General features: G+C 43.0%; 1 protein-coding gene across 1 annotated transcript in view; it reads left to right on the top strand.

The window, feature by feature from the left end:
• The first annotated feature begins 554 nt into the window (after positions 1 to 554).
• Positions 555 to 14,463, top strand: part of LOC119165445 (endothelin-converting enzyme homolog) — a 38,793-nt gene continuing 24,884 nt past the window's right edge. Inside the window, exons 1-7 of the mRNA XM_075870522.1 lie at positions 555 to 597; positions 2,679 to 2,828; positions 3,670 to 3,756; positions 4,793 to 4,992; positions 8,598 to 8,798; positions 10,062 to 10,148; positions 12,594 to 12,721. Of these exons, the coding sequence (XP_075726637.1) occupies positions 2,690 to 2,828; positions 3,670 to 3,756; positions 4,793 to 4,992; positions 8,598 to 8,798; positions 10,062 to 10,148; positions 12,594 to 12,721 (842 nt within the window). The 5' untranslated portion in view covers positions 555 to 597; positions 2,679 to 2,689. The remainder of the gene's footprint in view (positions 598 to 2,678; positions 2,829 to 3,669; positions 3,757 to 4,792; positions 4,993 to 8,597; positions 8,799 to 10,061; positions 10,149 to 12,593; positions 12,722 to 14,463) is intronic.

The raw sequence follows: 14,463 nt of genomic DNA on the forward strand, positions 1-14,463 counted from the left end.
ACCAAAGTGCCAAAGAACTGAGCAAGGAAATGGAAAAAGGCTGATAGAAGCTTCATTTTGGTTGGCTATGCATCAAATAGCCCGATAGTAGACGTTATTGAGCTGCATTTTGTTTTACAGGTGCTTCAGTGCCGGAATACCCGTGACGTGAAGAAACTTTCAAATTGTTATCACAAAAAAAGGCGGGTTAATGCTGTGTGTATCATGAACCCTTGAGCAGTCGAGATTATATTAAATTATTCACTTGCATGCTTGCAAAAATTGTGCGCATCTTTCGCATGTTTTTATGCAAAACATGTCCTTTGAGTGAAATGACCCGCGTGTTCCTTTTTTCTGTGATATTTTTAGTTAACTTGCAAACACTGTGCATCAGACGGAAGTTGATAAATGCTGACTTCAAATTGGAAAGTACGTTATGAAACGATATTAACAAATCAGAAACAAAATTGTTGCTACTAAATCGTTACTAACTCCTGTATCGTATTCGAATTGTCGCCTTGTGATGACTCACAATTGCATTGCTGCCTGTTTTGTCCCGTCTTTCTGCAGCGTTGAATGCAACCGAAGTATGCAGAACAAAGGCTTGCATCGAAAAAGGTAAGGCAGTCAGCCATCAAAAAAAATAAGGGAACAGAATTTCGGATGTATTTTTCATAGAAAAAAGGAAAAAAGTGAGAGTTCAAGGGTGCTTAACAGAAGCATGCTGCCCAGTTAGCTACCCTTCACCTGGTGTGAAATGCTGATAAATTGTCGTATCCCGCCATCTCTGAGTTGGATGCTTTGTCATTGGCTCATTGGCTGAAAGGGTCTCCACCGCGCGCGCTCTCTGGTGGGCTCAAGAAAACGCAGACGCAAATGATCAGGTGAAACAACACGGTGAAATTCCACAATGTGGAGAACGAAAGAGCACTAAAGGAGGAGGGCATGAACGTTGGCAATGTCAGTAGCCCGGTTGTCGCTATTCCGATACTGAGGAATGGGGTAAATGCAGAGAACATCGGCATAGCCCTTGGGAACAGGGCAGTAGATTGTGCAGAGGGAGAAGAAAAAAAAATAACGATAAACTCAGGAACAATCATGAGTCCACTCACCGGCACTCACTCACACTCATTGAACGTGGTGGGAGTAAGAGTGAACACTCATGAGCGTGAGTGGACGTGAGTGTGAACGTGAGTCAGCACTTATGAGTGTGAGTGGACGTGAGTGTGAACGTGAGTCAGCACTTATGAGCGTGAGTGGAAACGTGAGTCAGCACTTATGAGCGTGAGTGGACGTGAGTGGGAACGTGAGTCAGCACTAATGAGCGTGAGTGGACGTGAGTGGGAACGCGAGTCAGCACTTATGAGCGTGAGTGGGAACGTGAGTCAGCACTTATGAGCGTGAGTGGAAGTGAGTGGGAACGTGAGTCAGCACTTATGAGTGTGAGTTGACGTGAGTGTGAACGGGAGTTGGCACCCATGAAGGTGAGCAGGCATGAACGTTAGTAAATTCGAAGGCTGAAGAAATTGTGGTGAGTGAGTAAGTGATCCCTTGAAGTGCCGACCTATACGGTCAGGAAGGAATGGGAGAACTGTCAAATTAGATATTTTAGTGGTAGCCGGGCAGCCAAATTGTGAAGTCCAGAACAGCATGACGTAACATTAGTGCCTATGAAGAAACTATATCCTTCAAAATACTGATACGAGACAACAACGATTGAAAACATATTACTGGGGCGTTGGAGCTACGCAGACATGAACGTGATTTCAGTAACCATCGTAGCTTCTCGAGGGGATATGGGGGTTGAATTGTGGGGGTTTAGCAAAGCGTAGGTAATTTCGCTATATTTGACGCTTGAAGAATACATCTATATGTAAACAACGCCACAATCAGCATGACGTAGATAAAACAAAATTTCCGAATTTGCCCGATAAGTAGGTCGGTGAGCCTCAAATGCCGCCAGGTAATGTTTTACAAGAAGCCAGTTGATTCTGTTGCGTTGATCGAATACAGCGATGCCAGCCATGATTTTCACATGGTCGTAACGAAGCGAGATATAGACACAGAAGCAAAGATTAAGAAATGATTAACCACTCATTGTTTAATAATAAAATGATGATTATGATTATTGCGATGGCGTACAGCGAAACAACTTCGTCCACAAGCATGTTGAAAGCCAAATGAGGTTTCCCTAACGTGAATCCTAATTTAAGGTTTCTGCTGGGTGTTTATGCATGTCTCCCGCACTGAAATCCGTTATCTACGGCCAGGAATCAAACCCGCATCCTTAAGAACTGTTTATTGTCAAGACGAAGTCAATATAATCAGGGGCGCTGCTAGGATTTTTGTAACAGGTGGTAGGGGTGGGAGTGTGGCAGGGAGGCTGGGTTGTGCTTCAACTATGCATGTGTTTCGACTATGCATAGTCGTACATAGTCGAAACACAACTTAATCCTGTTGTGTTTCGACTATGGTTTCTCTTGGAAGGGGCTGGGTGCGGGTGGAAACTTTTTGGGGGAAGAAAACTCCAACCTCCCCCCCCCCCTCACACAAACCGCCTGCTGGCGCCATCCCTGAACGTAATATATAACAAGATCAGATACGGAGTTTGAATGTGAGGCTCTCATAGAAACAACTGGTCATTTTGTGGAAAGTGCGAGTTGTGAACTCTGGTCGTGCGAAATATCTGGATATTGCAGCAAAGTTTATTATGGACAATATGGACGAGAAGGGCGATCCGTGCGACGACTTCTACACCTACGCCTGTGGTTCGCACCAAAAGGGAGGTGGCGCTGACGCACTCAATCCTGTGGACCAAGTGCGGGCTAAAGTGGCGAGTGACTTGTCAGGTACACGACGTGACTCATATAGTGAAATACATAATGTTCTTATGAAACAGCGCACGACGACAGACACAAAAGGAATGATAGGGACACCGCTGCATCCTTCCTTTTGTGTTTGTCGTCGTGCGCTGCTTCAGAAGCACTCATGAACTATAACCAACTCGCCCAACTTTCGATATTACTGAACACTAGAATGTTCTTGTCTGAAAAGTTTGCTGTGCACTTTTTTGCAATAACTTTGCTAGCTTAATGTTGTTTGTGCTTGGTGGCGTCTCGAAGCCCCCATACAGTGAAACGCCGTGTATTCGTGTACAAAATATATAGTGATTCAGTCATGCCGCGTGTCAGAGGAAAAAAAAAATTATACAACTACGGCACATGGTCACACTAACCTCGGTTCCTGGGCTTTAGTACACCTTAGTGAGGAAGAAAAACCCGTGGCCAAGTTTGGTCGCAAGTATGGTCAGTTTGGTCGGGTACACCTGAAAGGTTACCCAACTTGAGATAATTTCTAACCAATTTAACTATTCATAGTTTAGAAAGGTGAAAAATGCTTTGTCTTAATTCATTTTGCTTAGAAATACAATCAAAAGGATTCGTTTCCCACTTTGGTTGGGGGCTCTTGAATACATAAAATATTTGGTTAACCCATTATCATTGTTATTTCATTCGAAACTTATACGTAATAGCCAACTGGCAAATGACTGTGCTTGTTGCCAACAAATACAATGCCACATGCAAACAAACAAACAAACAAACAAACAAACAAACAAACAAACAAACAAACAAACAAACAAACAAACAAACAAATAAATACTGCATGTTTTGTTGGTTTTTTCCTAAACAGAAATATTTCAAAACCTTCCAAACATCACGGAAGCTGACAGCGCAAGAGATAAAGTCGCCTTGGCCTACCATGTGTGCATGAACAGCGGTAAGTTCATTCAAAGAAAAGTGATTGATTGATTAATTGAAATTAAGGAGCCTCCAGGAACCAGGCCTTTAAACCAGATTATTGAAATGCCGTTGCGGGCTGCAACATAAGGAGATTATGCGTGTCTTGACCGTCGTTTGAAAATCGCGGTAGAACCCATCGCAGCGTTGCGCATTCAAACGAGAGGTCTCCCGATGTTCAATTGCCGGCCGCAGTGGCTGAGATTGGATCAGCGAGGAATTAAAGAACTCTCTGACATTAAGATTTAGGTCCTTGGCGATTTGCAGAAGGTAACTTAATTAGCTTGAATGCAGAAAAAAACAGCTCTAACAACGGAGAAATTTTCGAACCGAGTGCAATAAGAATAGTAAAAAAAAACCTTTCACTAATGATCGGAACGTCGAATACTCTTCATTTTGAAGGAATGAAAATGAGAACTGTCACTTCAGTGCGCCATTCTCTTGAAAGCTTGGTGCTCTGCACAAACTGCATAAGAAAAAGAGCTTGCACATCAATGTAGATAACGAATCAATATAATTTTTTGGACAACTTTTATCATTAGATAATCGCAGAACTATACGGGCATGCAGTTACTCTGCACGTTATCTACCTAAGTCGTGCCTCACTATTAGGGATTTCATTATTCTTGCTGGTGAGCATCCAGTACTTAGTTTTTTTTTCACAGTTGTCAGGTGTCCGGCTATGCTCCTGAGCTCAAAACGAATGTCGGAATATAAAACGCTCCATGCGAAGTACGCCTAGCATGCAATACATACCAACTAGCAATGAACTCTTATGATACCTTTCGAACGTTCTCTAGCTCTTGGTACCGGCAGAATGATGGTTTGTAATGAAGTTATGGTTAACGATAGTCTTGCTGCATATTAGAATAAAACTTAGAGCTGACAAAAAAAAAGCAGGGCAATCAAAGTAGCACTTGCATAGCATCGAGTGAACCTAATTTCATAATTGGTAACAGCTGCAAAACATTCCTTTCTTTTTGCGTTCTTTTTTAATCACCCACGGTTCCTTGCAGAGCTGAGCGAAGAGCAGGAGAGGGCGGTGATAACGATAGTTCTGGCCAAAAAGGGCCTCGGCCAATGGCCACTCTTCTCAAGTGGCCCAGACAAGAAAGGAGAACCTCAAAGCGTAGAGGACGTTCTCGAGAAAACGGGACTGTCCTCGATTTTCGAGATTGACGTTGTGAAGGACAAAGCTGGCCATAGCGCCATATTGGTAAGAACCCATGAAAACCTCACAAAAGGGTGCCCTTTCTCTAAAACAGGTTTTGCCTAAAGAATTGAGTCAGAGTCGGATGTGGTTTCATTTTGTGATCGAATCAGTTGCGGAATTCGTGTGTACGGAAGGTGGTTCCATAGTCGGAGACTGAATCGGGACCCCCTTACAGTAGTCGATATAATTGGCAAATAATAATGCTGGGATTAAGGAGTTGAAGAGGTATAGCGTATGAGAAGCACAGAAACGGAAAATCATGTTAGACTGGGAAATGTAAAATAATTGCCGCCCGTCTTAAAGTAAAGCAAAGAGTGACGAGAAAATGTCTGAGGTGCTCCGTAAAAAGAAGAAAGGAAACGAAAAGAAGAATGCAGAGAGGTTGACCAGAAAGATGTCTGAAGTAGTGTAGCAAATTGGGCTACTTGGAACATAATTCATGACGGTTAGAACACACAAGACACTGACTCGGAATCTGCCGACCTGTTTAATAGAGCTTTCTCATCGGTTTTTAGCAAAGAAACTGACGTTCCACCCCCGCCACAGCCTACCGTAGTCAGTACTTTCACGCCGCCAATCCTTTTTGTTGAACCCGGAGTTTTGGCAATCATTGATAAACTTAAATTATCTTCATTATCAGGTATCGACAACATAAATTCGAAATTTCTAAAGAACACTCAACAGATCTGTGCAAAATTTTTGTGTCTACATTACTCGCAGTCTCTTTCCACGGGTGAGCTTCCTAGTGACTGGGAACACGGAAATATCACCCCAGTATTCAAATCAGGTATTAGAGAGTCACCCCTCAATTACCGACCAATTTCATTAACCAGAATTCCATGCAAAATCATCAAACATGTCATCTACACCCGGATTATGGACTTCCTAGACTCAAATAACTTTTTCAATTCCGCGCAGCATGGCTTTCGCAAAGGTTTGTCGTGCGAGACTCAACTGGCTATGTTTTCGCACGACTTGCATATTAACTTGGATTCTAACGTACAGACTGATGCCATATTCCTGGACTTTGCGAAAGCATTCGATAAAGTACCCCATGAACGCCTTCTGTTGAAACTTTCCCGCTTAAACCTACACCCCGACGTCCTAAAGTGGATCCGTGAATTTTTAAGTAACCGCACTCAAGCTGTCTTTGTTAACAATGCTACCTCTACTTCACTTCCGGTAACATCTGGTGTCCCGCAGGGGTCGGTTCTGGGCCCGATTTTATTCCTGATATTTATTAACGACCTCCCAACTCATGTATCCTGTAAAATCCGAATGTTTGCCGACGATTGTGTTATTTACCACACTGTTTGTGACGCTTCTGACCAATTAGCTCTACAGAGTGATCTTAACAATGTAAAACAATGGTGCGATGATTGGCTAATGGAACTTAACCCTCACAAATGCAAAGCCTTATCCTTCACCCGCCGCCGTTCTCCACTTGTTTTTCCATATTCCATCAGTAATGTTCCAGTTGAAACTGTTAATTCTTTTAAATATCTGGGGGTCACACTCTGCAACGATCTTTCATGGGGTTCGCATATCACGAAAGTCATATCATCGGCAAACAAAACATTGGGATTCTTGCGACGTCATCTACGTAACGCACCTAGAAATGTAAAATTATTAGCTTACAAAAGCCTTGTTAGAACTAAACTTGAATATGCTTCCCCAATCTGGAGCCCGCAACAGGCCTATCTTGAAGACGCCCTTGGCCCCGCCGCGGTGGTCTAGTGGCTAAGGTACTCGGCTGCTGACCCGCAGGTCGCGGGTTCAAATCCCGGCTGCGGCGGCTGCATTTTCGATGAAGGCGGAAATGTCGAGGCCCGTGTGCTCAGATTTGGGTGCATGTTAAAGAACCCCAGGTGGTAAAAATTTCCGGAGCCCTCCACTACGGCGTCTCTCATAATCATATCGTGGTTTTGGGACGTCAAACCCCACAAATCAAATCAAGACGCCCTTGAGTGTATTCAAAACCGTGCCGCTAGGTTTATCAATAATTCTTACTCCCATGACGTCAGCGTATCTTCACTAAAGGGAGAACTTCAACTGCCCCTACTTTCCCTCTGCCGCCGTATCGCCAGTCTTTCGTTACTTCATAAGTTTTTTCACAGCTCGATGCGCATGCCACCTTATTTTGTTCCCCCAGCGCACATCTCTCAACGAACTAATCATCTTCTTCAAGTCGCACGCCCACGTGCACGCACCGTTACCTTTTCAACATCATTTTTTCCTCGCACAGCAGTTGCCTGGAATGGCCTTTCAGGCGACATTCCTGCCATTACTTGTACTTCTACCTTCACAACCAGTATCACTAATCATCTTTCACTTTAGGACAAATGATTGTTTTCTGCTCAATTTTTATGTACCCACCCCTTATGTAATGCCCCGCAAGGGGTCTTCAAGGAAATAAAATGAAATGAATTGAAATGAAACGAATCACAAGAAAGGAAAGAATACAAGCGCAAGTAATGAACCGAAAATCTAAAGGGGAAAAGTAGCATGTTTTCAAACAGAATGGAAGACGCTGACAAAGCCGTACTAACCACGACCAAGATTTTAATAACCTATGTTGTTTCTTTTGAAATATGCCGAGCTTGTTTTTTCATAGAGCCAGGCATACAAGGCCAAGTCAAGTTCACGCGAATATCAGGACAAGTTGCCTTCCTTAGAGATGCCTTCCTTTTCATCTCCGACAGCTCAACGTAGCAGTTCAACGTACCGTTCAAAGCAAGATCAGTATAGTCTGAGAATGTCATCAAGAGACGCCGACCCGCCGCAACTGTCTGGCGGTTATCGTGTCCGATTGCGAATCGTGGCCGTGGCGGCCGCAATTTCGATGGAAGCGAACTTTAAATGGTCGAGCGCCATGCACTTCGATTGCACGTTAAAGATCCCCAGGTGGTATACATTCCCATAGCCCTACACTGAGCACACTTGTGTGTGCTCCCCCGAGTGTGCTCGTGATTGTGTGTACCTTCTTATCTCTCTGCAATCTCTTTTCTCCCCTTCATTCCTTCCCCAGTGCAGGGTAGCAAACCGGATGTGCGTCTGGTTAACCTCCCTGCCTTTCCTTGCATCTTTATCTCTCTCTCTCTCTACACTGAGACATCTCTTGTAATCTTTGTTCTCCGGAACTGCTAAGGTTTTATATAATGTCAACCTTCTGAAAACGGTGTAGATGTTAAGCGCTCTGTCTGTGTATCCCTTCTTATTTTATTCTTTTTGCACTGGTAAATTCATTTTATACATGAAACAACTCACACAAGCGGTAGTTTTGGAAAAATTTTAACATTATCTAGATTGTTCCCGCTTAATCGTGCGGGTTTTACGCAAACCTGCAGTTTCACTGCACTTGGAAGCTAACACAAAAATAGAAAAAAACGATATAGAAGGGTGGGAAATGAAAGTTGCGGACAAAAAGAGGGAAAGGGGGATAAGTGTAATATAGAAATAGATAAAACAAAGACAAAGATTTTAAAGAAAGAAGCATAGGAGGAAGAGAGAACTCAATCTGTGTTTGTCAGATGTGCGCATGGCTGCTTGCTTCCCAGCTCCGCTGTTTGCTCCAATTTCACAAATGGAGCATTTTTTTTTCATTACAGCTGGGACCATTACCTCCAAAGATGTATTTTACGTGGCACATGATCGACGTACTGCAGAACTCCTCCGACCCCGATGACCTGAAGCCGCTGCAGATCAGCGCACTCAAAACTGCGGTAAAAATGCTCATGCTGTACGTGGAGGATGACCAGGTGGAGCAATACGCAAACTCTGTGGTTGAGTTTGCGGACAAGTGGGTGAAGGTGTGTGTTACTGCTTGTTTTGTCGTCCCTGAATGAGACATCGTACGCACTGACCCATGGTGACTCGCGGTCATATGCTGTTCCATATGCTGTTGAGTAGTGAGGCACGGTTGTACGAGCAGCAACCACTGAGGCCGAATTCTAATCGGATTTAGTCTGCAAGCAACGATGCGTAATGGTTAGGAGGCACGCATATACCCAGATGGTCATGGCCAATACGCAGAGTTTTCGTTACCCAGTGGCTCCCATTGACGCAGTCCTGCTCCTTAAAGGCAGATCTTAAGATATGCATCTACTTAAACTAATAATTATTATTTTGGTAATTGAGGGCGTCGACAAAAATATATTCGAAGCTGCATGCTTGAAAACTGTTTCTTAGAATGCCTTTCTTCATAATTCCTTAGATCACTGAAAAAACAACAACATTGTAGTCTTAATTACTCAAAATTGTTGCTCTCGTTTAACAAATGAAGTGGGCAATGAAATAATGCACAATGCGGTAGTTATATATTTTTTGCAAGCCTTTACGGAGATACTGAAAGGCGGTCTTATGCGGTCTCGTGAAACTGATTTCGCGCTTGCTTACGCTATTTACATTCGATAAAGTCGCGTTGCATTGTGACGCTTCAATTGTGACCATATAGGTGCTCTTGCTTCCCGTAATTTTGTGTAAAATGGTGAAATTGCTTCCTGTAATGGCGCGGTTTCCATAGCTGTTGCTCACGTCACTCCCATCATTTGTGCTGTTTGTGCTTTCTTAAAAAGCAGGGGCACCTCCGCGTTGAGTGTGTTGAGTGCAGAGCACTTTGGCGGCCCCAGAATGCCGCGTGCTGTGATCACTTGGCGTAACGCAGGTAGAGCCATGCAGACAAAGCCACAGCCACAGCTAAAATTGAAAGAAATAAGGAGGAAGCAAGCGAGGAACAGAGAGAAAAGGAAAAGAAGGAAGGATAAAAAAGGAAAAATTGAGGAATAAATGGACATAAACACACAAAGAAAGGCAGATAAAAACTGGCAAAGAGAAAAATAGAATAAAGAGGGGAAAACAAAGAGAATGCCGTAAAGAAACAAAAAAAAAAAGCCTGCCCAACCCCGCTCATCCTTTGGGCACTGCACTACCAGAGCTAATCTGCCTTATTATTTTTTTTAATAACCTAGATTCCACAGTCACTATAATACCAGAAGCTCCAATGCTGTCTGCGAAAGCGTAAAAAAATTGAAGATAACTCGTTCAATTTCTTGTCCATATTTTGCTCTGTACAGTTGCAAGAGGCCGCGATGTCTATGGAGCGAGCAACAAAGAACAGTACGGCAATGACGATCAACGAGATAGAAAGCGAAATACCCAGTGTAAGTGCTCAAAATTGCCCCGTATCTGCATGTTTCACTGTAAATTCCATCGAATAGCGATAGTCTTGCGCCTAGAGAGTGAATAAAACGTTTATTTGATGTTCTGCCTGAAGAAAGTCGGTGAATGAAATTCTGGAGGCGCTGCGTAGAAGTGCTTCGATGTGCGCAGCGGGTAAGCGCCACCACCGTATCGTCTTAGCGAAGCGCAGAGAAACACCCGCCTTTTCGTGCATAGCGTTGTATTGCCAGCTAAACGTAATAAACGCTACGTTCCTTGAAATTGCCTATGTATGGCTTTTGTAGCATAAAGAAACACGGCGCAGTACATTGAAGTGTTGATGTTTTGCCTCAGATATATGCGCAACATTTGCTTTTTAATAATACTACGCACAAATATGAACGCAGAAATTAGAGCAGTATTGGTGGGCTCTGCGGATGTAGTTGGATTTCAAAATTGAAGGCTATTGGCTCAGAAGTCAAAGATAAAAGCCAGTCCTCAGTCAGTTCAACGGGACTGTTTATGTAAGTGAACTAATCTCGATGTTCATGAATGTTCTGTCATTGTACGAATTTGAATTGTACATCACTGCATACACAAATAAGTCATTTTCGTTGTATATAACAGCTTGCACTGTACATGCACATGATCATCACTGTCCATATTTATTTGTGAACATAAGCTATGCAAGACATATCTGGAAATAAAATTCTCTTAAACCAGTTTAACGGGACGGCTTTATGCTCTCCCACAGTGAAGTACCAAGTAATATAAATCGTTAACCAATTCTTTTAAACACAGACAAGTCGATACACGGATAGACAGACCAAAGTTGTCGCGTCGAAGTATCCCAAGAAAGACTATGCACCGTATTCACAAACCAACCTCATCCTTTCCTCGAGTTTTCCTAGTCGGTTTTGAACCTTTATTGCGCATGATAAACAAATCGGACCAGTATTGACGAACGAGCCTTGTCCTTATGTTTCGCCCTGTTATCTTTTTTTGTGCCTTTATAACGCATGTAGAGAGTACAGGAGGTTGAAGAAAATGTGAGGTAAGGCCGAGCTTGGTTTGTGAATACGAGCCTATCACCTAAATAGTGAATAACGTGACTGTGCCGCCGCATAGGGTCAGAGAAGGTGGAAGCTTCGAGACGTGGAATGCCCTCGAACTTGTATATATGGGCTGTCAGCCCGTGGGCGTTGGCAGCGAGGTTCAAGAGGGCGACTTGCCACCTCAAGCCACACCAGGATTTGTGTCCCATAAGATGTACCAGCTTGCCACTCCTCCCAAAGCTGAGGGGCAACAAGGGTTGGCACCCGCCTATGAAAAATCCTGCCGGCGCCTATGCCAGTCGCTGAAGACAATGCTTCGCGACGTGGTATTGTTTTCTTCTAGGTGCACAAACTTCAATTTGATGCCTTAAAGTAGACAAGACAAGCGTGCCGTGGCCTCGGCGTGTAAAACGAAAACGAATATGATTGACACCTAAGTCTGCGTAAGACGCAATGTAGGGTTCTAGTTGTGATTTCGCTTTGTAATTGCTCAGTATTTTTGTAGTTATGCATTTCTAGCTGTCAATGTGTGAACCAGTTAAGTAAGCACATTGCGCAAGTTCACACGTATTGTGGCAAAATGCTTGTCAGGAAACTGAACTCATATTGTGCAAGGCTCAACCATCAAAATGTAAGTGCAATACTTTGGAGCAAGTAAATGACAAAAAAGTAGAGCTGATGCTTTAGATGAACTCAATATTTTTTAGCTGTAAGACAACGGACAATCAGTGAAAATGCAAAACGAAAGGCAAACTAAGCCTGTATGTCTACTACATTACGTGCTCGTTGACCGACTTGCACAAACAGAAAGAGGTTTGTTTGATGTTGCGCTTACTTTAGGGCCATCTAGTGTTCCCCCAGCGAATGTCGTGTGACGCCTACGATGTTTATATCAGCGTCGTTGCGTCTTCCGAACATTTTACTCTCTTCTGCAAGCGTTCACAAGACGCGCAAAATAACATTCAGGCAACATTCCACAAGCCAGTGCAAACACTTGGCTTGCATGACTCTACCTACCATGGGCAAACATATCCACAGTCTGATATCTTTGAGGCACACAGGAAACCTGTCCACACATATTACCTCATACCGAGTGCTTGCATTAACTGTATGCCCCGCTATCGTAAGTGAGATATTTAGAGATCTCGGAGGCAAATGTGACACGCTATAAGAAGCTTCAGGCAACTTGCACCAACGACAAGCGCGAACAAGCTCAGCGCGCTGTCGACAAAACATAAGATTATCTTGGCACTGCAATTACTGAATAGTTTTGAGGGACCTATATATTGAACCAGGATTGTCACTTCACTATCCAAACGCACGTAGTTCACTGTATGGAACTTTCTTTCCACGTTTCTTAACGTCGTGCCCTAACTCTTCTGTCTCCTTTAGGTGCCTTGGCTGAAGCTATTTAACAACGAGTTCAAGAAGGTCGGCACTACGCTGACAGACGCAGAGATAATAGAAGTTTTCGCTCTGGATACCCTGAAAGGCCTCGTGGAGTTTTACAGCGAAAATGTGTGAGTTGGTTCGATCGTAAGAGTATACGCCCACTGTTCAAGTCTTCCGCAACAACGGCTTTTATTCTCAGCTCGACCATTGTTTTATTATGTTGGACGCTATTTCTATGACATAGCAAGTTGTTTCACGCTTGGAAATAACATTAGGCTCGTTTATTCCCGAAGTCCAAATAGATGACAAACGCACGGATACTTTCCTGGGCTACGAGTGAATCAATTTGCGTCTGAATGCTAAAGAATGATTGAGCTCACTGTTGAGCGTAAAAGGCTTCTTAGATTAAACAACAGTTAGGTTCCTGTTTCTACGCACCAAGATCATGGTGGATGGCTATGAGCCGCGCCGCAGTTGTGCGGTACCCCTCGTTATGGCTTTGCGTGGTTAGACATTAGTGTTTTAAAAACACTTATATAAAAGTTACGTGATCTGCCATTGTTTCAGTGTTGTTTTTAATTTTGAATGACGTACGCGCCCCTCAAATGATTGTTCATGAATAGGGTGACATAATATAATTAATAACACTAACACTGAATCAATAATAACAATTTCGGTTTAGTCGAACTAAATGGAACATAACAATTCAAAGGTCTAGCAAGAACATCATTTTGATTGAACTAAAATTTTTTCTAACATATGAAAACACATCATCGTGGTGATGATACAAGTAGTAGGCTCTTAAACATAGAATATATCGAATGAGAGGGTTCAGTTCAAATAGTTTAATTAAGTGACCTAACGCGAAATTGTCTTTCATATGCAATGGAATGATAAGTAGCAGTATTGTAATGGATCATCGTTCATCGTTATAAGAGAAAAACTGCACTATTTTATATTCTAGTTGACATAACAAAAATGGAACATATATATTACGTAATTACGCAATATATTACGTAATTGGCTGGTAACTAGTCTGACGAATCGGCTGGTCTCTATCGGAGTGGACATATGTGCGCTTAGTCAAGAGGACAACGAAGGATGGCAAAGAGTCAAGAAACTGGGACGCCTACAGGCAGGAGATCCAATATGCTGGCGCTAACGGAGACATGTTTGGATATTTATTGGAACTACCTGAGCTCGGAAGTTGAAAATATGTCGTTGGTGATGACGATAGTGATTTACGTTGTGTCTACGTTCAAATGACATAAGGTCCAGGAACTTTCAGCCAGGAATGTAGGCTTTTTGTGAAGAAGTATGAGTGGTACTGGAATTTCGTAAATTTGTATACCAAATAGTATGGGAGTGCCCAAAAAAATCAGGCCACATATATTAACCAGGTGTCATTGTAGGTAGCGCGAAACTATGATGAAGAAATTATACAAAGAGGCCAAGCGAAAAGCAATTCGTATTAATCCTCCTTGCATTGGTTCTTCTAAAAGTTTCACGTTACATATAAATCATTACCAACTAACCCGATGAAAATTTCTGAATTGAAGGCCGGCAGGCAAGTTGTTCCAGCTCTGGTCTGAACATCCAAGAGCGCACCGAGAAAGCACAAGCAGCTGCCTTTCCCAATACAGACCCTCGTCCAAAGAGACTAAAACGACTGCTTCACCAATATAGACCTTCGTCCAAGGGGACTAAAATGACTGCTTTACAAGTGTAGTTCCTCGTCCAAGCGAACTAAAACGACTGCTTCACCAATATCTATATAGACCCTCGTCCAGGGGAACTAAAATGACTGCTTTACAAGCATAAATCCTCGTCTAAAGAAACTAAAACGACTGCTTCACCAATATCTATATAG

Source organism: Rhipicephalus microplus, chromosome 8, assembly GCF_043290135.1.
Source record: "Rhipicephalus microplus isolate Deutch F79 chromosome 8, USDA_Rmic, whole genome shotgun sequence".
Classification (NCBI taxonomy): Eukaryota; Metazoa; Arthropoda; class Arachnida; order Ixodida; family Ixodidae; genus Rhipicephalus; species Rhipicephalus microplus.